General features: G+C 38.1%; 1 protein-coding gene across 2 annotated transcripts in view; it reads right to left on the bottom strand.

Annotated features, from left to right (window-relative positions):
* The window catches only part of Nipped-B (Nipped-B cohesin loading factor), an 804,192-nt gene that overhangs the window by 486,504 nt on the left and 293,543 nt on the right, over positions 1 to 24,145 (bottom strand). The window contains exon 12 of one of the 2 annotated variants that reach the window (XM_068226150.1): positions 19,402 to 20,040. The exons of the other annotated variant lie outside the window; for it this stretch is intronic. Coding sequence (XP_068082251.1) covers positions 19,402 to 20,040 — 639 coding nt within the window. The remainder of the gene's footprint in view (positions 1 to 19,401; positions 20,041 to 24,145) is intronic. 2 annotated transcript variants of the gene reach the window in all.

Below are 24,145 nucleotides of genomic sequence, written 5' to 3'. Positions count from 1 at the left end.
TTTGTACTAGTTTTGACTGAACTGGTGTATGGATTGGGGTCTATGATGTTTAATGACTTTGTTCATCCGATGTACCCATGGAGAATTAATAGTGACGCTCACGATTCCTACTGTCTTCTAGCCTGTAATCATACAACTCGTTATATTACCCGGTTCAGGGAGAGGGATCAATGTAGTTGAGAATTGTGGTAAATACGGCAGGTAAACTAGGCAGCAAGAGGCAGGTGGACCATTTGGTAGAATCCATGCATAAACTTACATAACACATGCATGAAAACACCTGTCGGCAGGTTGTTCATACACCACAGGAAAACATGGTACTGTAACATCCTCCACTAATATTTAAAGAAATTTCAATTTACTTTGATATCTACACATTGCACCGCTGCTACCATCGGCCGTCATCAACCAACTGAACACTCTGCTTCCACTCCTCTGTCTGCCATGTCATTCTGAAGTCAGCATCACGACATGTCTCAAAAGACCTCAAAACGTCCATATGCTCTAGTGCTCTCCTTCTTTGTCACTATGAAAGACGAGGTACTCTACCTGCACCTCAGTCTTCTTTCCACCACGGTGTGAGGACTCTAACAATGCCGTGTGACTAACCTGCCGTTTCATATCCCTGATCAACTGGACAGCTACTTTGTGATGCTGGGTGACCAAAGTGCAATTAATAACAAATTGTGTTGGCACTTTCTTGCCCAGAATCCTTCAGGTTCCAAGTCTACGCCCACTTTAGCTGCCTCTATGTACTGACGTGGCTACAAATTGGATGCAAGTGTGGTGCTTGTTCCTTCCAAATTCTGGATATAGGTTATGAACTTAGCTGGTAACTTACGGCAAAGGACTTTCCAGTTAAATCCTTTCATCGATTTGGGTAATTACTATTGAACTGCTATATGTTTATGCACTCCAAAATTTAATAAATCATTTTACAGGACAACCCTCCTATCGTGATTCCGTCCCATTTCCCTTCCTTTTTTCTTCTCTTTTGGGTGCAGTATTTGTTGAATTGTCTTCAGCCTTTGTGGATATGTTGTTTACCACCTCCGGAAGGAAAATCTATTGTAAATTTCATCTTTGGATCCTTTATTTCGTTAACGAATGTAATACATGCTGATAATTTTATATGTGGCTGGTCTATCGTAATGTGAACTCAGTTGTATATATTTTTTTTTCTTGTCTGTATTCTTAAGAACAAGTTTTGAGCTATTGTCCTCTTTCTTAATGTCATTGTCTTTCTTGCCTATTTAAACTGCATGTTATTGATTACGTGTTAAATTGGATTTCTTCTAAAATCTTCTAGTCTTGTCCTTGAATCTACCACAGATAGCCTCTGCATTCCTAGTCGCTTCCTAGGCCCATGCGTTATCTAATTATATATATATATATATATATATACACACACATTAGTTTAGCCCCCTAAGGAGCATGTGGAACCATTAAACACTGGTATTCTTCTTCTTATCTTCCCAAAACTTCCTCATCCTTTCACTATGGGCCTGCCGTCTTTCTCGTGTCCAGGAGTTTTTTACTTTCAAGCTTTTCTCCGATGGATTCTTGGGTGCAAATTTATGGGTGTTGATCTTTTGTCTGTATGTATTCCTTGTGGTTGCCAGTGGATCAATGTTGACTTCTGCGAGGTCCTTTTGTGTATCCACTAGCCAGCGAACTTTGGTTTGTCGGTTTCCATTGATAATAAGAAATATTTTGTTAGTCAGTTGTGAGTCATCCATTCGTGCTAAATGTCCATAAAATTTCATACGCCGTTTGCGCGCGACAGAAGTGAATAGCTCAGTTAATGCATAGAGTTCTTCCGAGCATTTTCGCATCCATATACCCTCTTGAAACTCTGTCCCGAATATCTTCCTCAGTATCTGTCGTTCAATTTTCTCAATGTCCTTGATGTAAATGATGACTGATGATTTCTCAGTTGTGTAGAGTGCCTCAAGGAGGACAACAGTGTGGTAGCGTGAGAGTTTGGCTTTTGTGGATATTGATTTCTTATTGTAGAAGTTCCAGGTGATTAGGTATGCTTTACGTAGTTTTGCTGCACCCATTTTGTTGGCTGCTTTTTGATTGCCTGAATTACCAATAATTTCACCCAAGTACTGGAATTGTTTGACTCGTAAAATGTTGCCATATTTGGTCGCTAGTGATGTTAGGTGTGTGCACTGAGTCCATGTATTGCGTTTTTTCATAGGAGATGTGGAGACCAGTTCTGTTTGCAATCTCGTGAAGCTTCACAATGGCATGCCTGGCTTCTTTGGGAGTCCGGGTAATTAGTGCTAGATCATCAGCGAAGGCAAGGCATTTAATGTTAATCCGTTTACTTTCCGTTCTTATGTTTATTCCAAGTACTTCTTTCTCCCATGTTTTAATGACCTTATCCAGTACTAGTTTGAACAGAAGTGGGGACAATTCATCACTTTTCTAACACCTGTTTTAATTTCAATGGGTGCAGACTTTTCACCCATGAACTTCACCTTAGAGGTTGTATCTGTTAAGGTTTGATGGATTAATGTGATTGTTTTGTTATCAACACTGTATTCTCACAGGACATTGAACAGGGTACCACGGTCTATTGAGTCATATGCTTTTTTTAAATCTACGAAAGTGACCACTGTACGGTTTGACTGGTGGTGTTGGAGTATCATCTTAAGATTCCAGATCTGTTCTACGCACGATCGATGTGGACGGAAGCCCGCCTGGTATTCGCCAATCTTATCTTCTGTCTGTTGTTCCAATCTGGTAAGCAGAGCAAGTGAAAGAATTTTTGTATGCTATTGGCAGGAGAGAAATACCTCGGTAGTTGTTTGGATCCATCTTGTCGCTTTTCTTATGCAGTGGATGAATCAGGGCAGTTTTCCAACCTACAGGTATAACTCCAGTTTCCCATATATTTGCCATGATGACTTGTAATTGGTCGATTATTTGATTCCCCCCCCCAATCTTCAGCATCTCGGCGATTACACCATCTTCTTCTGGTGCTTTATTGTTTGAGATGTAATATGATGCACCTTTTCTCCTCATGAGTCGGTGGAAGTGAATCTGGGTTTGGATTGTGTTTGTGGAATTGGAGTTTAGGTAGTTCACAGTTGTGTAACTTTTTGAAGTGGAATTTCAGGATGTCACAGTTAGTCTTTGTGTTGGTCCCGAAGAGTTCCGCCAGGGCGCCGGAAACTAAGAGTGGATGGCTTGTAGCTGGTCAGCTCTTCGTGAAAGGTTTGGTAGAAGTTTCTCGTGTTATTCCGTTTGAAGTCATTACTGATCTCCTCTGATCTTTTGTTATAGTATGCACGTTTAATTTGTCTGAGTCCTCTGGGGGTTTGCTTCTGAGTTTCTGAAAAGATCTGCCAATTCTCAGGTGTTTGATGACTGTGCCAATTCTTCAAGGCTCGCATGCGTGTTTCCAGTGCTCTATCACAATCTGAAGTCCACCACCTTAGTTTCCATTTACAGGGTGGTTGGCCAAGTTACCTAGATGATTCTTTGGCAGTCTCAAGAAGTGCATCCCATGTTTTTGCATTTGCCTGCAATGACTGTGCAAACCCACCTGCATGTTCTTGCAGATAATCTGGGTCAAAGCGTGGGATTGTAGGTTTTTGGTATTTCCTTCGATTGGGTCTGAAACGGATTTTAATTTGTGACAGGTGGGGGTCTGACTGTACATAACCTTTGCGTGCCCAAATGTAAATAATTTCTGGGGGAAACTTTCTGGTAATTGCTACATGGTCGATCTGGTATTCGCTTAGATGACTGATTTCCATGTGGTCATTTTTCGTGGAGGTTTAAGTGTGTGAACATCAGCCTTTCTCTGCCGATTCATGCATTAAAATCTCCAAGGAGGATTTGTACATGGTGCTGAGGGATCTTGGTAAGTGCCCGTTCGAGTTGTGACCAAAATTTCTCAACCTTGTTGTTGTCAGGTTCACTGTTGACTGGAGCGTGTGCATTAATTAGTGTATAGGCCTTATTGACACATTTAACTGTGAGCAAGGAGAGGCATTCTGAAGGTGACGTGAAGTCTATCACAGAGTTCTGGATACTGTTGTGTACTAGGAATCCAGTTCCCAACACATAAGTTGCTATTTGGCACTTTTGTTGTTGGCTTCCCCTTGTAGAAGCAGGAACCACCGGTGTCAAAATGATCGGAATCACGAAATCGTATTCCATGTATTGCAAGTACGAGGATCAGAAATCTGTCACAAGTATCCGTGACTGTCTTGAGTTTCCCTATTTTGGTCAGTGTCTTTGCATTAAGTGTACCAATGAATTTGGTTTCCTTAGGTTTGAGGAGTTTCGGGAAGCTCCGACTCTTCCCAGCATGATGCCCTGGTCCCCAAGAATCCGGATGACCAGTTTTACCTTTGCTGTTGTCAGCTCGGCCCTGAGGTAGTTTCTTTGTTGCTGTTGTTTCCATCATGCTGCATTCATGGTTGATTTTAGCTGGGGGGCATGAGCCTGGGGCGAGTGAATCACTGATGTCCGATTCACTCTCATCGTAAGGGTTGTTAATCCGTACGGGTAGCTGGTGTTGTTCTGTAGCCGCTGAGGTCTTCACTCTTACCCTGAGCCTGGGCCCTACATATTTATAACCCCTGGAGAGAGGGTAATCGAACCGAGGTTGTAAGCCCCGGAGCTGAATAGTACGCTGCTCCTCTGGAGTTCAGGCGCCTTTTGTAGCCGCTTCACTGCAGAACAGATGCTGCTCTCTGAAGATGGTTCCTCCGCTTACTCCACAGTTGGGACATTGATGTCCTCATCCGCTTTCATAACCATTGACTATCTTCACCTCTCAACCGCCATGCCCTTTATTGCCTTAAGATGTTTTCTGACTGTAATTTTATGGCTTTAAGCGAACCCTCCTCCTTTCTCCGGGCTTGGGACCGGCAACAGAAACTACTGAGCTACTCAATCCACCCAGTAGATAGTGCAAGCAAAATCTTATTGTTGTTGTTATTATTATTATTATTATTATTATTATTATATCATCATCATCATCTAAAGCTGCACGTCATTAATCTGTAGCCAAAGCACAAGCCTTTGATTAAGTTACATCACTTTGGCACCAGTGTAATGCATTGACTATCCACAACATTAATTGCTGAATCAAAGGATCATGACGGATTGATATTATTATTGTCCTCACTACTGCCACCATGACAAACGGTAACAGAGCTTCCACTACTGTTACCACAACAGAATGATAGCAGAGCTCATTGTTAAAACAATTAAAGTACGAATTATAGATGCTTCAAAAATACATTTTCTTAAAGGTGCAGTTGCTTCAGGCTGAGCAGCGGTCGCTCGGTACGCCAAGGCCCTTCAAGGGCTGTAGTGCCATGGGGTTTGTTGTTTTGTTGTTGTTTTGCAGTTGGAAGCACATGATTTGTACAGAAATACTTGACAACTCACAAACCAAAACTAGCATGTTACTAACTTTAAATAAAATGCCATGCAGGAGTTATATAGGACAATAATCCTGAGGTCTGACGTGATAAAAATGGACCGTGAAGGTGAAAGCCTCCATGTACTTTCACATGAATTAATAATAATAATAATAATAATAATAATAATAATAATAATAATAATAATAATAATAATAATATTGTTTTTACCTCCCACTAACTACTTCTGAAGGTTTTCAGAAATGCTGAAGTGCCGGAATGTTGTCCTGCAGGAGTTCTTTTACGTGCGAGTAAATCTACAAACATGAGGCTGACGTATTCGGGCACCTTGAAATACCACCGGACTGAGTCAGGATCAAACCTGCTAAGATGGGGTCAGAAAGCCAGCGCGTCAGCCGTCTGAGCCACTCAGCCCGGCCACATTAATTCCTGGTTAGTGTTCAATAATATCTCACTCCAAGCTTCGGGGAATCTTAGCCATTCCTAGACCCTAGTCAAATAATTAATTCACATTAAAAAGCACAGACTAAAACCAACCATTGTTGGTACTGCATTATCCTTCAAAATGTTGTTCTCCTCAGGTATCCAAATACATGCTTCTGTGAAGTGAACAGAACATAGTCTATGGGAATATGTTAGGACAAACTTATCTCTAATAACAGCAACAAGTAGCACTGACAGAAATTCAATAGAAAATACCAAGTGGGTATATATGCATAAAATATCAGAACATATTTTCATTGTTATTGACCAATCTCTACAAATTGTTTGGAGAGACTATGATGACCACACCTAAAAATAAAACAGGAAATGAATATAAAGACTGCAAAATACACCCCCAACAAAAATAAGTATATAAATAACCACACAAGAGAAGGTTATTATATTTGTATTTCCAGTCATTCACTTAAAATTTAAGTCTTGTTACATGGGAGTTTCTGTATTATGATAACTGTGCTTACATGAAATGCACTGTGTACTAGTACTGACTGATGTTATTTTGATGACTTGGTTCTCCAAAATATTTTTAGTCACTCATGGCAGCTTTTCAGTATGAAGAAGAAATTCTCTACTGGGTCTGCTGTAAGTAAAACTTAAAACTGCTCAAAAAGCAAGATGGTATAATAATATAATATTTGATTCAAATGACTCAAGTGACTTGACCTACAAGTATCTTTTGTAGAAGATCTGGAAAATGCAATGAGTTGGTACTGCACCTTTCAAAAATTTTTCCCTTCAAATTTCCAGAAGCATACTTCTGTGAAGTGAAGAGAACATAATCTAAGGGAATAAGTTAAGAAAACTTGTCTCTATTAATATCAAGAAGTAAGCATGACAGAAATTCAATGTGCGTAATAATCTATGAGAAGTATTCAAAAACAAAGAAATGTATCTATTTTCATCTCCTCACTTTTTCCTCAACGACTTCTGGTACAATAAGAGAACATTTTCTAACCGATTAATAAAAGTGATTTCTTCTGCTTCATAAATATAACCCTTTGATATATATTTTATAATAGAGTGATATAAAGCCAGTAATCATTCACAGTCTTGAAAATATTCTTCTTGAAGAATATCTTTACACTGGTGGTAGTCTACCCAGTAATTTTAAAGGTACTGTAGATCTTAAAACTGAATGGATGCTTACTTTAATTTGTGGTTCTCTGAGCTAAAGACTTTCAGCACTGGTAAGGCATGTAAGTAAGAAGAGAAAGCTAATTAAAGATATAACATTCCTCTCATACTATTATATTGTTAAATACCAATATTATTCTTCTTCTTTTATGACCGCATAGGATCACTTTAGTCAATCCATCGTTCAGGTCTCTCTGAAGGGATTGTTTGGGGATTGCGATCCTCCCAGTACTTCTTCAGATGCTCCGATCTTCGTGCCCTTTTCTCTGTTGAAAATATGCGTGTTGTTGGTTTGTTTTGTGTAACGGTAAAGCGGAGGTTTGTATTCTTGAGTTTTGTATTCAATTTTATCTTATTTGTGGAGTCTTCTCTTGTAAGGAATACAGTAAACCCTGTCTTAACGGACACCTCTCACCGGCGGACGATTTTCTAGGTCCGTAATTAAATGCCATGTTGTGTATGAGTAATTTACCTCTCTTATACGGACACCCTTTATTATGGACACAGACACATCATAGCCACGAGAAACTCCAATTAAACCTCTCCTAACGGACACTTTCTTTTTCAAAAGAATCTATTTGTGTCCTGTACAGTATGTATTCGCTTACTTTTTACACAGCCGGTACTTCCAAGAATCAGAGACACCGTATCTTTTGATCCTGGCTGTACACATTCTTGGAAGACAACACAAAGCTACGCTATCACTTCCGGAAGTTGTGTGAGCTGACATGCTCGACAGCGCTGGAATTTGTACCTTCACTGTCAAGTTACTTTTCACTGACTCGTGGGGTTTTGATGTGTTCAATTTTACGTTACTAAGTTGGTGTAAACATGGCTCCGAGGAAGTTTTTAACTTTAAAAGAAAAGGTAGGCACAATAGACTATCATAAACGTGAGAAGTGTGGTGTGCGTAAACTGTCCGAAGTGTTTAAGATTGGAAAGACACAGGCATCTGAAATTGTGAAAAAGCAAGAGGAACTAGTAAAGGAATGGCATTTAAATGGCAACGAACAGCGCATTAAACTGTTTCAAAGTGGTAGTGGAGCTCTCATTGACAAGGCAACACTAGAGTGGTTTACTAAAATAAGAAGTCAGAATGTCCCTGTGTCAGGACCAATGATACAAGCAGAAGCGTTAGAATTTGCGACAGAATTAGGAATAGGAGATTTCAAAGCCTCGAACGGCTGGCTAGAAAGATTCAGAAAGCGACACGGTATCAACTTCAGAGTTATTTGCGGAGAATCATCCCGTGTTAATACGGAGATCGTTGACAGCTGGCAAGAAAAAATACCTTCAATCATAGACGGGTATGCTCCGGAAAATATTTTGAATGCCGATGAAAATGGATTATTTTTCCGTGCTTTACCCGACAAAACTTTATGTTTCAAAGGAAATCGTTGTACTGGTGGAAAAGTTGCGAAAGAACTCTTACGGTCTTGTTATGTGCAAGTATGAGTGGAGAACGGGAGGAGCCTCTTGTGATAGGAAAAGCTGCAAAACCAAGGCGTTTTAAAAATATGGACGTTACGAAGTTTGGCATTGAATGGAAAGCGAATAGGAAAGCATGGATGACCAGAGAAATAATGACAGAGTGGCTAGGACAATTGGACAGAAAAATGATATGCCAGGAGCGAAAAGTGTTATTATTCCTCGATAATGCAGCATCGCATCCGGATACAATTAAGCTGCAAACTGTGAAGATCGCCTTTCTCCCACCAAATGTAACATCAGTTTCTCAGACGCTTGACCAAGGAGTGATCCAGAACTTCAAGGTTATGTACAGACAGTTAGTGATGAAGCACATAGTATCAGAACGTAACGGGAATGAAGTAACCCTTCAAACACTGACAAAGGGGCTGAATGTTCTCCAAGCAATTTCATGGATAGCCAATGCATATAAAAACGTCACGGCCTCAACAATTCGTAACTGCTTTCTGAAAGCTGGGTTTCCTGCTAGTGGTGGACATCCCGAAATAGAATCGGATACCCTTCCTGACAGCTTGGAAACAACACAAGAGTTGATTAATGCAGCAGGTGTACAAGGGAACACCTATATCGAAATTGATTCAGATATTCCAACAGAGTGTGAGAGTGGAGACACGAAAACGATTCTTCAGTCAATCCAAGGGAAGAAGTACAAAAATGAAGATTCTGGTGAAAGCGGGATTGAAGGTGATGCTAATGACTTTGAAGAAAATACGGAAATGAATGTGCTGCCAATAACCTCGTACAGTGAGGCTCTCGGCTTTGTTAAGCGACTGAAAGAATTTTATTATAAACAAAACGATGAAAAAGGTGTAAATTTGACCCAGGATTTAATTGCACATAGTAAAAACATCATTGCTAAACTGAAATGGACAAAACAAACGAACATTAAGGATTTTTTCAAGTGCTAATGTTTTACTGTACTGTGCTAGAGATTGCTACATCTACATACATATTTGAAGTTTCAAAAACTCATACGTTCTTAATTTTAACATGGTGAACGGTAATAGTGTACAGTGTGCTCAATAGAGGTTTCCATAGAAGTGTTTTTGTCTCTTTAATACAGTGCATCGCAGCTGCAGCAGCCCATCTACAACTTTCTCATGTGAGTACATTGCAGTATATTGTACAATACTGTATACAGTATACAATTAAAGGTACATTTGCGAGAATTGTTAACACATACAATACATGGGTTATTGTGTTCCAACTTATGTTTAATGGTACCGGTTTCATAACCTCTCGCGGGCGGACACCCCTTCTAATGGACATTTTCTTCGGTCCCGAAGGTGTCCGTTATAGGGAGGTTTTACTGTATTTCCTTCAGATCCTCTCTTACTTCTCTGATCCATTTACATCCTGTTGTGGTATTTTGAGAAGAGATAGTGTTGTACTAGTTGTTTCAGAAGTCCTGAATCCCGCATCCTCAGGATATGTCCAAAAAATCCCAGTCCCATCTTATGCATAGTATCTGTAATGGATTCTACCTCTTTGCACACATGATTTTGCAATTAATACTTTCAGCACTGGTTAAGCATGTAAGTAAGAAGAGAAAAATAATTAAAGATGTAACATTCCTCTCATACTATTCTATTGTTAAATACCGATATTCTTCTTCTTCTGTCCACCTTTCTGGTATTTTTTGTTGATGCAGGTTCTTCCAATCCTTCTTTCAATTTTCTGAAGTCTGTCATTCTTTGATTGTTTATTCAGGTGAAAAAATGTTTCTGCTGCATATGTAACTTCCAATTTTATAACTGAGTTGTAGTGTTTTATTTTTGCATTTATTGATAACAAAATTTTCTTGTAGATACCCCATGTTAATTTTTGTGCTTTAGCTAATCTATTTGTTCTTGTTTGAACTGAGATGTTTTCATTTAGGTTATGTGTTGTTACTTCTCCAAGATATTTAAATTGAGTTACTATTCTGATTTTATTACCATTTATGGTAACTTCTTTTAGTTGTGTTGGTTTTTGGGGGATAATTTCCGTTTTTTCATATGATATTTCGAGGCCAATTTTATTTGCAATGTTTTGAAGTTCTGATATCTGGGTTTTTGCTTCTTTTATGTCCACTGCTATTAATGCTAAATCGTCGGCGAAACCCAGGCAATTTGTTTTGATTTTTAGGCCAATCTTTATTTCTGGGGGACATTTCCTAAACCATTCCCTCATTACCATTTCTACATCACAAATAATAGTGGTGACAGCGCATCTATCTGCTGTAGTCCAGTTTTAATTTCAAATGACTCTGATGTTTCACCCCTAAACTTTACTTTTGATTTGGTGTTAGTGAGAGTCAATTTTATCATGTTTATTCATTTGGAGTGTAGTCTAAGGTGTCTTAAAATTTTAAACAGAGATTCTCTATGGATGCAATCGTAAGCTTTCTTGAAATCTACAAATGTCATCACCCTATCTCTGTTTCTTCTCCTGTTATAGTCCATTATCAACTTAAGACTAATGATGATCAGACAGCCCCACCCAGGGTCTGAATCCTGCTTGATATTCTCCTAGTTCTTTCTCAAGTTGTAAACTTATCCTATTCAGGATGATTATTGAAAATATTTTGTATGTTATGTCTAGGAGTGAAATTCCCCTGTAGTTATTAGGGTTGGTTTTGTCTCCTTTTTGTGCAGTGGGTGAATGACGGCTGTTGCCCAGTGTTCTGCTAGTTCTTCTTTAATCCACATGGAGACGAGTTGTTGATGGAGGGCAACTTTTGCTGATTTTCCTGCATATTTCCAGATTTCCACAAAGGTCTGATCTTCTCCTGGCGCTTTGTAGTTTTTTAATTTATCCAGTGCTTGGTAGACTTCCTTTATTGTGGGGGTATTGATGTTTCCTGGTGGTGTTTTTATTGGGATGCTGGTGTCCAAACGAAGGAGTTCTGTAGGTTCCTCACAATTTAGAAGCCTGTTCAAATGTTTAGCCAGAATATCTTGGAGCCAGTTTACCATTTTCATCCTTCATCAGTAGGGTTGGGGGTTCATATTTTTGAAGCTGTTTTCTGAAGGTTTTGTAGTAGTCCCTTGATTGAGTTTTTAACTGAATTCTACTTCAATTAATTGCAGTGTGTCCTTATGATGCTGTCACTTTATTCTTCTTAAGACTTGGGTAGTTTCTTTTCTCAGTTTTACTAGATTTTGATAGGATATTTCTGATTTTTGGGACTGATGTAATAGCCATGCCTGATGTCTTTTCTCCACTGTTTCATCACATTCACTGTTCCACCAATGGTGTTTTTTACATGGTTTAATTGGAGCCAGGTCTTCTGTAATTTGTTTAAGGTTGTGTACTGTCTTCAAATTTATCCATGATTTTTATTTTCACAGTTGCTTTTTGATAATTCTCATTGTTGATTATCTGGGTAGGATCTATTTTTCTTTTAGTTTCAGGAGCTTGCTTTTGTTGTCTCCTCTGGGGAGCGAGTTTAATTTTTATTTTAACTACGTAGTGATCTGAACCTGTGTCTTTTGCTTGGAGGACTTTGATGTTATAGATCTCTTTGTGGTGGTATTTGTCCATGCAGATGTGATCCAGTTGCCATTCTCCCTTAGTGTAATCAGGGTGTTTCTAAGTGGCCGTGTGGTTAGGGTCACGTGCTGTGAGCTTGCATTCGGGAGGTAGTGGGCTTGAACCCCACTGTCGGCAGCCTTGAAGATGCTTTTCCGTGGTTTCCCATTTTCACACCAGGCAAATGCTGGAGCTGTAGCTTAATGAAGGCCACGGCCGCTACCTTCCCAATCTCCCACCCTTCCGTCGCCGAAAACCTTCGATGTGTCAGTGCGACATTAAACAAATAGAGGAGAAAAAAAGGGTGTTTCCATGTTTTGAGTTTTTGAGGTTTTCTCTTAAAACATGTAGATTTTGAGATTAAGGGGGGATGTGCATGAAATACATGTGCAAATATAATCATTCACCAAATCCACAATTTGTAAGGTACACAACTGAAACTTTGTACAGAGGTTAAGAATGGTTAACTGTTTTTCACTATTTTTCGTAACTTAAGCAAAATTAAATTGAAGCGTTTTGCAATTTATAAATTTTATGACCCCGTGATCAACAAATTGTCAGGAAAATTGTACAGTGTAACCTCAATATGTATAGAAACAACTCCACAGAAGCATTTTTAAATACAGTACAATGATATTTAATTAATTTGATGTTTAATTATTATTTTGTAAACTGAAAAAATATTCATAAAAAAATCTATATTTTTTATTGTATTATCTCGGCGTACAGGAATGATATTAAAATTTAGCCCTGTGTATATGTTTGTTATACACACAGCAATGGGGATGCCAAAAATCATGGCTCTATCTTTTCCAGTTTCTGAGAAAGGTGTACTTTAATAACGGAAATGGTCATTCTGAGAAAATACACTTTAAAGTTGAACTTAACTTTTTCCTTGCAATTCTGTTTATTAAAAGGCTCCAGAACTGTACTGAGTATCCTCATTTCCTTCAAGACTTTTCTTTTAGTTTCTTGTTTTCTGCCTTCTTTGCTTTATCAGGTCTTCAACTGACTTTTCAGATGCAGAGAGGTGCTGTAAATCTATTTTTCTCAAGATGTCTTGAGTGAAAATTCCTTTTTTTTCTGCTATGGGCTTTACGTCGCACCGACACAGAAAGGTCTTATGGCGACGATGGGATAGGAAAGGCCTAGGAGTTGGAAGGAAGCGGCCGTGGCCTTAATTAAGGTACAGCCCCAGCATTTGCCTGGTGTGAAAATGGGAAACCACGGAAAACCAATTTCAGGGCTGCTGATAGTGGGATTCGAACCTACTATCTCCCGGATGCAAGCTCACAGGTGAAAATTCCTACCTTAAAGCCCATTCGCTCTAAAACCTTCATCCTCGCTAAGTTCCCACCATTAAATACAAGAACTGTATCATACGTTGCAATTCTGACAACTGTAGCAGATGCAAATGTGGTTTTAGGGCATCGTTTCCTTACGAGTCAATTTAGAGATTAATTTGGATTTGGGTTTGGCCAAGAACACACTTTTTGAGAAGTTCAGGATCGGCCAGAAACCTGTAAGTGGGCTTGACAACATGCAGGATACATTTTGGAAGCCTCTGCTTGTCGATGTAGGGGTCCCCTCTGAGCCTGTAGATATTTACAGCAGCTAATGTGGCACAGATTAAGAATTGGTTGTTTATCTGTTTACACCATGTGAAAATATGTATCCCATACAGCTCTTACCTTGGACCTAACCTCATTCCTGGTTTGTTTCTCATGTCTTGCGTTCACTAACTTCTGCAAAATCAGGTTATCTAGTCTCCTATACACTCTTTGTGACCATAGCATTATTGAATGATGAAAGAATCGAACACTTTCGTAAATCTCCGTCAGTAGCAAAAGGCAAAACAAGAATGTATTGCTTCTTCATAAACAAAGCAGCTGGTTTGGTATTGTTTCTAAGATGCGGCATGCGGAACACAGTCACGGATGATGTATAAAACCAAAGAGTATGTATCACAGCCTTCTAAATGTATCCCGTGCAAGTTTGCTTGAAAGAAATCCATGGAATCGTTCTTCACCGAGCTGGTATTGAAGTAACGCTTCAAAAGTGGGCGTGGCAGTAAGGTCGCGTCACACATTTAATTATTATTTTTCAGGCAGTTCAGATGCGATTTCATCCTTGAAACTTAGGGAACATATTGTCAATTAGTTCTACAACTAAATAAAAGAAAAATTTAAAATTGAAATTTTGGGCCCATTTTACATGGAAGTTATGGTTTCTACATAGGTCAACTAGTCTCTCTCCATTTTTATTCGTTTTCTTGTCTGCTGGCCATTTTCCGATGATGTCATGGTAATTTCTTTCTCCGCCTAGTTGAGCGTTGAAGTCGCCTGTTAATAATTTTACATGGTGCTTGGGGATATTATCTATGGTCTGGTCCAAAAACAAAAAAACATGGCACTACAGCACTTGAAGGGCCTTGGCCTACCAAGTGACCACTGCTCAGCCCAAAGGCCAGCAGATTACGAGGTGTCGTGTGGTCAGCACGACGAATCCTCTCGGCCGATATCCTTGGCTTTCTAGACTGGGGCTGCTAAATCCCTGACGTGGCCGGGAATCGAACCCGAGGGCTCCGGGTAAGAGGCAGGCACGCTACCTCTACACCACAGGGCCGGCGGTCTGGTCCAATAGTTCCCAAAGTACTGCTGTTTCCTCATGGTCTTTTGGGAGTTGTTTTTATCATTAGTGGGAGCATGGGCATATTATTATAGTATTGATATTACTGGTTTAACAAACTCAAACTGAAAGGGGAATACATGATCACAAATTAAAAGTGAAAGCATTCTAATTTTTATATAAAATGAGAATTATGATTCACATCAGAAAAAAAAAAAGAATGTCATAGCCGAACAGACATTTTTATCAGTGTTCTTTTAGTACAAAGTAGAAGTCACAGGCTTGTAATGACCTTTATGTAGATTTCAAGTTAGGCCTTGTCAGACATTTTGGAAATAGTGTATTTCACATTGTTTAAAATTATCAAGTAGGGGTTAAAACAAAAATGAAAATTTAAGATGTACAGTACTAATTAATCATTTTAGAGATAATATTTGATAATTTGAAGCAATACTTTGCCCTAAAATTAGATAGGTTTTATCAAGCTTGATAAAAGTTTCTGGATTCCAGTCTCACATTTATCGATATATTAGTACCAGTACACAATCTGCAAGAAAAATGTATATACATTTTCAGAATAGCTGCATACTTCTTAGAACTATCCCCTAATGAATCTGAAAAAGCCCAAGTAGAAGAGGAAGAAGGAGAAGAAGAAATTTTATTTTGTTTTACATCCCATTAACTACTTTTACGGTTTTTGGAGACACCAAAGTGCCAGAACTTAGTCCCGCAGGAGATCTTTTATGTGCCAGTAAATCTACCGACACGAGGCAGACGTATTCGAGCACCTTCAAGTATCACCAGACTGAGCCAGGATTAAACCTGCCAAGTTGCAGTCAGAAGGCCAGTGCCTTAACCATCTGAGCCACTCAGCCCGGTAGAAGGAGAAGGAGAAAAAGAGAAAAGAAGATGCATAAACCTCGAAAATGCCGTGTCCATTATGTTCTTTTAATTTACAACCCTACAGCCTACTTAATTTTTGACTATGATAATTGGAAGTAATTTATAACAGTTCAAGTTTTACTACCTTGTTAAAATAAATACCAGATCTTTATGATAGCAAACTGTACAGTTAAAAGCTGCATAAGACGTCGCTCTTTTGAATACTTTTCCATTCCACACTTGCGGCCTACACCCTAACTTGCCGACCAATCTTATTTCTTATAACTGCACTTCAATACGGAACAAAAGTGAAATTTATGGCATTTTATTCACTGGAAATTGTAGGTAATACAGGGTCTTTATTTATGCTTGGCAGGGACTTTATCGCTCGAACTTGGCCGCCGATGACAGGTCGCTACCGGCCACTGGCGCGCGCAGTTTCCGGCACTTGGCAGTTGCTGAAAGCTGAGCTCCAAGATAGTAGGGTGTTCAATGAAGCTACTGCGTACTGTATGTTGTATTGTATAGTGTTTTATTGCCATTGTGTATAGTGCGGTAATGTATGTGAAATATTCATTACGTGAATGTGTATATCTGCACAATACTTACATTAAGTGCAGAAAATCGTGCGCTAGGACAAAACAAAAGTTTCAAGCAAAATTTCCAGGGAGACCCATTCCTATCAATCAGACAATAAAACAACTGGCCAAGAAATTCAAACCTACAGGTTCAGTAAACAATAAAAATAGACGTAAAGGTCTTTATCTCCTTACTGAAGCGTGTTTGCTACGAGGATCATACGTAAAAATATGTGGCCCCTCATAGCCCAGATTTAACAGCATGTGATTTTTATTTGTGGGGAATGTTAAAAAATGTAGTTTATGGGAACAACCCTCACACACTAGATGAACTTGAAGACAATATAAGAGTTGCAATTGCATCCATCCATGCTAAGGAACTTGGTAGAGTAACCGAAAACTTCATTAGGAGATGCCGATTATTTTGGCAGTGCATGGGGAACATTTTGAGCATAAACTGTAAAAATCATGCAAATCTTCAAATAATGCATGATGATGATTTTTGAGCATAAACTGTAAACATAGTGAGTAAAATGCATGATAATGATTTTGAGCACCATATTCTGTCGTATATACGCACGCGTGGTAGCCGGCAACTGAACTGTCACTGGCAGCCAAGGTCGAGCGAGAAAGTCCCTGCCAAGCATAAATAAAGACCCTGTATATTGTAAATTCATCACGCATAATACTATAACAGATCTACTAACCGGCGAAATTGAATACAAAAGCACACATGTAACTATAAACACTAGGATATGCTAACCATGCATTTGAAACTGAAGTGCCCCAACACAGTGATGCACGAAGGTATTCATCTGCACACTCAACAGTCCAGACAAATAAGATTTACGTCTTTGGTTAGAACTATGCTACTTTTTTCAGTGTAGTTCCCTCCTAAAACATTTACAAAAGGGTCCAATATATACAAACTTCTGACAAGAGAAAGTGTCACAAAAATGTAATGCATAACTGCAGCAATATTTACAGCAATATAACCACAATAAAACTTGAATGGAATATGCTTATGGCCACCTGCAAATATCAGGAGGAAAACAATGTAATAAAAACATAGTGAGCACAAACTTACCTTCATTTTTCATAAACATCTCACTATTTATGAACACTATAATTAAGGCAAGAAACAGGTACATTTTTCACACCTTGAAATATCATATTATTCATTCTATTTATTTCTACAAAGATTTCTGGGAAAATTTCTTTAATCGAGAAGACTTCCAGTCACTGTACCAGGAACTCCTTCAATAACACTAAGGAAGCAAAAATATGCTTTGAAAACATTGAGTTTCACTCTGAAGTTGAGAATGATCTGCATTTCAAAGCCACCGTATTATCTTCTTTTTTTTTTCCTTTTTATCTTTATTCCTATCTAACAATTTATAATATTCAATTTCTTAATATTCAAGGTGTAAGATTTGTCTTCTGCATTCACTACCTATTCAAATTTAGATGTGAAAGAATGTTGCCAAGTAACTTTTCCTCAATGTTGTTTTCCATCCTTATAATCTATGTCTTCTTGTCTTCCAATTCTCCTCAGTTCATGGAATACAGTCGATCAGAAATATTTCATATCGTACCTGGACATATATCCCATGATATCAAGTTTAGAACAGCATCAAATAATGACACCTACTGTAGCATACTTGTTTCTCATCTGCAACATGTAAGAATCTCCATAAAAGGAGCTTGCAGTAAGTGTCAGTGCTGAGCAGATTCACTGGTACATACATTAAAGAACAGCTGGTGAGTTTTCAAATAATATCACCACCTAAACACTATTTAAATTGCACACGACATCTTTCGAGAGCACAACACTTTGAAAAACTATTGTTCTATTTCTATTTCAACAATGCACTGGTCATAAATACACCACTAATCCTGCAAATGTATGGAAGAGAGAAATGTTTTTGGGACATCTTAGTTTCTTAAGGTTCTTGTTATACAGAAAGCATTTCTGACCACTCACATTAACATATGCGGACAAAGAATAATTCCTTCTTTCGAGGGACATAAGGAAGTTTCCCCCACTTTTAAAAAGCTTATATTGTATCTAGAAGAAAGTAAGTAAATACTGGTAAGCAAGTAAAATTAAAATTTGTTAGCATAAAATATGTCTTATGGCCCATATTATAGTATTAGAGATGCCAATACAACCAATTTCCAAGAGCTCACCTGTTCTTCATCCAAATTTTTTCATTTTCCAATTTAATACCCTGTTTACAAAATATTGTGAATCAATCCAATCATTTCATGACTGAGAGGAAATAAGTACCTTAAAACCCATTTTCTGCATATGAAATCATTCCAGAGAACTGCTTCAGCTATTTTTACCAGTTTTATCCTGTTTCTGTTACTTATGATGTTTCTCCCTCGATCCTTTATGTCATCTTTATATATCATTATATTATTCACATTTGACACTGGTAAGCCTAATATATTCTCTGAGGTAATGCAAGTTGTATGTTGATGACTTTCCTCTTGATTGATTGCACTTAATTTATCAGGAATTCACAATGCCTTACGTTTGTTCAAAGTTTCAAGATAATTTTCAACAAATCCAAAAATTGTATCGCAATTGTTTTCCATGCAACAATGTTCTATAAACGTGGCAACACCGTGTATTTACAACCGCATATAACTTAACACTAGGCATACTGTGCCACGTTCATGTCAATTTTCAAATTCGGAGATCATAATTATCACAAACAAAACAACTAACACTGCAACTTGCAAATTCCACACACTATTAAAAAACGCAAGGCATTGTAATGAAACAGGCCAGCACTAATTAGTGAACTGTATTGAGAAATATATTGTGTTCACTGTTTAACAGCATTCTAGTGCTGGAAACTACTTTAAATTGTAAATAAAAATATTATTCTGGTGGAGTTTTCTTCAGCTTCAACTAAATTTAGGTAGGAAAACATTAAATGGAATGTTCTTATGCATGAATCACTATATGACAAGGAGGTAAACCGGTAAAAACTATACATCAGGCAATCAAAATTTTTAAGACACACACCCCTTCAGCATTCAAGAAATTTCCAGGATCTAACTTCTGAGGTCAACTCACCAGGCTCGCGATGCGTAAATCCTATGGATGAAGGATACTGGATTTATCGGTAACTGGTCTCGTCAAGTACCATGGTAAATTAACTAACACTATCTAACACTCAAAGATATTCACCACGTCACATCACTCCTAGAAATAATACCGGAGGTAATTTTGACTAGAAATAACTCACCAGACATGTGTGTTGTATGTGTCCTAGGAATGCTGGATAACGTAGATACTTCAGAAATTGGTCTAGTCAGATCCTGAGGTAACCCTACACTTAAACTACCACCCACAGGAGAAAAATCCACTTTACAATCTTCTTTCACACTCGACACATCACTGCATTCCTTTACACCATCACATCCACTATCAACACCATCACAGTTTTCACCACTCACTTGGTTCGATATAATTTGTTGTCTACTATTAAAGAAAGTACTTACTTCACCGCCATTATGATTTTGCGTACTATCACTATGGAGTGTCAACTTCGACTGTTCCGTAATAACAGAAACCCTATGAGGAGATGTTTGTTCCGATACAACCCGTGAAGAAATATGCGTCACCTGAGCTGGAACAGTTGTAAGTCTAGGACTCTTAACAACCTGATTCACCCCAACTCCGGCACAAGCAGCACTCTCCGCAGGCGGAGGGAGAGGTAGACGAGCTGAAGCTGGAGGAGCTGGACTGCCCTGTGGTGTATTCCGTGACCCACATGGACTAGGATATGATGGAGATGCCTGTCCATAACTTGCAGGCGATGCTTGATTATAGTTGGAGTTGAAACCAGAAACCTGATTCCAATGGGGTTGTCTTGGAGAATTTGCTGGAGATAAAACAAAATTTACTCATTAATAATAAATAATTACTACCACAAGAAAATGGGAACAGTTCAAACTATATCACAATAAGCAGGTATACAAAGTACTTTAATCACTGAACAAGAAAGAATGGCTGGAGAAGGATGAATATGGTAAATAACGCACATTTTTTACAAAAAAAAAGTATTCCAATTCTATGCGGTTATTTATAATTAATGATGCTGATTCAAGTAAGAGGCTGTAAACATCAAATCAAGACTGCTGTGTACTTACAAGTAAAAAAATTGGTTACATGCATGGCTGTACTTGCATGACATTTGATATTAATTTGGCCTAAGATACAGAATGAAGAGCAGATTGGCTTATATGTTGGGTACTATTTCAGCATTCGTCAGGATTTGAAGAAGCAAATGTATCTAGGTATGTGAAACCACTTGTGGGATGAACAAGATTCACTGTGCCTGTCCCTTCAAAACTGTCACGACAGAGTGAGAATCCAATTAATTTGAGAATAAATTTGTGCTAACAGAGGACAAAATTGATGACATAGGGTTCCTTCTTGAAAACTGCAGACATAAATCAATTAAAAACTGTCTCATGGGATTCTCATTTCTAAAACCGACTGGAGAGCTAAAAGAAAGTAACAATGTAAAATAACAGCAGTTCTAGAAATAACAGATATTGATTTTCAAGAAGAAATTTAATTTTCTAAACTGGCTCTCTAGGAAAGGACAGAATACTATTCTGGGTTTATAATATGCATAAGAATCTAACCGAGACATCTCGTAATACCCAAATGGCCAGGAGTCTTTTCCAACAGTAGAATCGTAGATCTCCCTCAATGAAACCACCTCAACTTCTTCAAAAAGTAGTTTTAAAGTTACTAAATCACAGATTATCTTTCAGAAGTTGAGACAGGATCCAGTTGTTAGCATGCAGAGGCAGAAACTACCTCATTGCTGCTAAGTCTGTAGAAGAGAAAGGAAATGAATACACTGTTGCTGAAATATATCGTTACAGGTAATGCCAGAATTTCTGCAAATGAGCCACAAAATTCCTAATTTCACAAACTTTAAAAATAAGAAAAATACCACATAAATGGAAAATAAAATTAGTTTTATGTACAAATCTGTCACAATTAAGCATCAGAGCTACTGCTTTAGAAACTTTCATCACAGTTACCTTCCCATACATATTTTGTTATAGTGGAAGCCATTTCATTTCAGTTTCAACTCAGTTAATTTGTTCTATAAAAAAAATCAATCGTCTCAAACAACCAAGAAGACTAGTCACCTCTCTGTCAACATTAGGGTTTTCAACACGCGCTACATTGCGAATTCTCCCACATCTAAGGCTTTATTGAACTCCCTATTTGTTGAATCTACGCTAGACAGCTCGCGACTACAATCTATTACAAGGATTATACTAGAAGGAGACACAACACTTCTATACTGATGCTTCAAGCGTCTTTTGACCTTATTACGCAACCACTTGGAGACAACAACTCTACTGTATTCTATGTACCTGATTCTCAGTCAAAAACGCTCAAAGTTTTATTTTTTGACATTTTTAATCAATCCACGCTTCATTAATGTCGAGCAATCTGCACAATCCAAATGTATGTCAGATCATTATGACTGTCTCATTCTACAAATAACTAACGTGTACTTTTTTAGATGAACACTAGTATTCATTCCATGTATATATAATACTATGACAATTTCATTATTGAATTTTATTTGCATTTAAGTATTGCTTTTTCCACAAACTAGATTTTATGACTATTTTATCTTGTATTATTATACTTTAATGAGAAACCCAGTTCAGGGCCCTGGCTTAGCTTTAGATTAAGTATGGCTGAAGATGCTTACAAAGCCTAAGCGAAACATGTCCCATTTTAACATGTATGTAGTATTTGTATCTTAGAGATTTTAAAGTATTGGAATGGTGGTTTTTAAATAAATTTGTTTGAAACTTTTACATTCTATACTCCAATACGGCTATCATAATGAGATTCATAACATGTAAAATAACCTCTAGTGTGCCCATGATAACTGTCTGGCAGAAACAGGCTCTTCTTCCGCACTGAAATATCTGGGTGATATTGCTATACTCACTTCACTCCACCCTCAATTAACACACAGTCCATCCAGCTGGATTCTTGTGTTCAAATGAAAATACCAAGTAGCAAGTTTCTTTCTGGAAATGTTTTTCTTTCCAGAACCAAAACTGGAGGGAGTTTGGTTCCATCAGCTACGAGGCATACCATTACCATGCAGCATTGCTTTTCTTTACCACTTGTTCAGATGATAAGGCTTTTTAGTGGCCTTAAAGTGAAACATATTCTCTAGTAACATTTCAAAATACATGAGCATATTTTCAGGAACCCCAATCTGAGAAAGCCAATAGGAATTTTGCTTCAGAAAACAAATAACGTAGCAACGAAAATCCGTAAACTCTTCTTCCAAGGCACCAGGGAGATGTGAAATAGATATATGCCTTTATAAGCAAAATTAATTTCATCGATAAAAGTTCCACTGTTAACAGAAAAGACCCTCCTTTCTAAGTTCCTTTGTGTTCTCTAAAATGGTTTTACTCAACACACCCTAACATAATTCACGTCTCTCAGTCATGTACTTATAAGGTCGTTCTTAAATTTTGCAAAACTGTACACTCTGCCCTCAGAAAGATCCACAATTACATTTACTTGTTAACCCAGCATCAGCCGAGCCTACTAAGGTGTTCGCTCAATGCTCACGCTAAAGATGAAGTCGATTCATCCGTTCTCACATATATGAATCACAATTTTTCTTGCCACAAAAATTCCCTTTGTACTTTTTTGTCACCTTATGCATCATTTTTATTTATTTTGTCAGATTTAGTTACACAATATGAAAGGAAGCAAGTCAAATTGCCTCACTATATAAATAAAAGACGAGTGCCGTACTCAATTGATGAACATTATTTTAAACGTAGGGAATCTGTTCACAAACGATGTTAATGCAATAGGCAGAAAAGCATAACACAAACGATGCCAATGCAATATGCAGAAAATAATTATACTTTATATATTGGTCAAGTCAGGTACATCCTGCTACCACATGTGACATTAGACAGTACTACCTGCAACTGTCTGGCCGAGGGTTGGGCGGCCATTACCAAACCTAACAAATTAAGGGAGAACCAATGGCTATCGGCAGAGGAGTTCACTATTAGGGGCTTGTTGAAGCCATTGTGTAGGAAATGACACATAAATTCAACAGGAAGCTGCTGCCTAGCAGATGTGGCAGGGAACTGCAAAGAGCTAAGGTAGATAACCCTAACAGAAAATCTTCTCTCACATTAGGCCTAGCAAGTCAGCTGGAGAGCAACTGCAATTGCTTTCAACACTTATATGAGCCTCGGATGCAAAGAAAGACCTCGGAGTAGACAGCAGCACCCGCAGACCCATGCCAGGTATGATGGCTTACAGCCTGATGATTGGCCAGGCCTTGCGATTATGCAACCACCCCGGAGAAGATAACACACTTAAATTGGAACAATCAGTGTACTGAGGTTTTTTATTTTTTATTTTTACGTCGCACCGACACAATACTGAGTTTGACTGGTAAACGGGAAGTGTTAGTGGACATAATGGAGAGAAGAAAAATATCAATCCTAGGATTGACTGAAACTAAATGGAAAGGTAAAGGGAAGAAAGAGTTGAAGAAAAACTATACCGTCTACTGGAATGGTAACAAGAGAGAGGTGAGAAATGGAGTAGGATTGATATTGTCAAAAGAGTTAGATGGTATTACAGGAATACAGTGCATCAATGAGAGGATTATAAAGGCAACAGTTCACCTTGGGAAAGAGAAGCTGATACTGGTGCAAGTGTATACCCCTCAAACGGGTTGCAGTCAAGATGCTGATGAAAACGTAATGAAGTATATTGAGAAAGTGGATGCTAATCCACACAAGAAAAGTGTGCAAATCGTCCAGATGTTAGACATTCCTATGATAACTTCAAACATAAGCGACATGTATAGTTCACGTTTCTAAGAACTTTTTCCTTGATGTTTTACTGTGTTGGTGTTCTTAAAATGTATTAATTCTTTAATTCATTAATTA

Source organism: Anabrus simplex, chromosome 2 (genome assembly GCF_040414725.1).
Source record: "Anabrus simplex isolate iqAnaSimp1 chromosome 2, ASM4041472v1, whole genome shotgun sequence".
NCBI classification, from domain to species: Eukaryota; Metazoa; Arthropoda; class Insecta; order Orthoptera; family Tettigoniidae; genus Anabrus; species Anabrus simplex.
The sequence above is the reverse complement of the archived record's forward strand: the minus strand, read 5'-3'. Positions and strand labels throughout refer to the sequence as shown.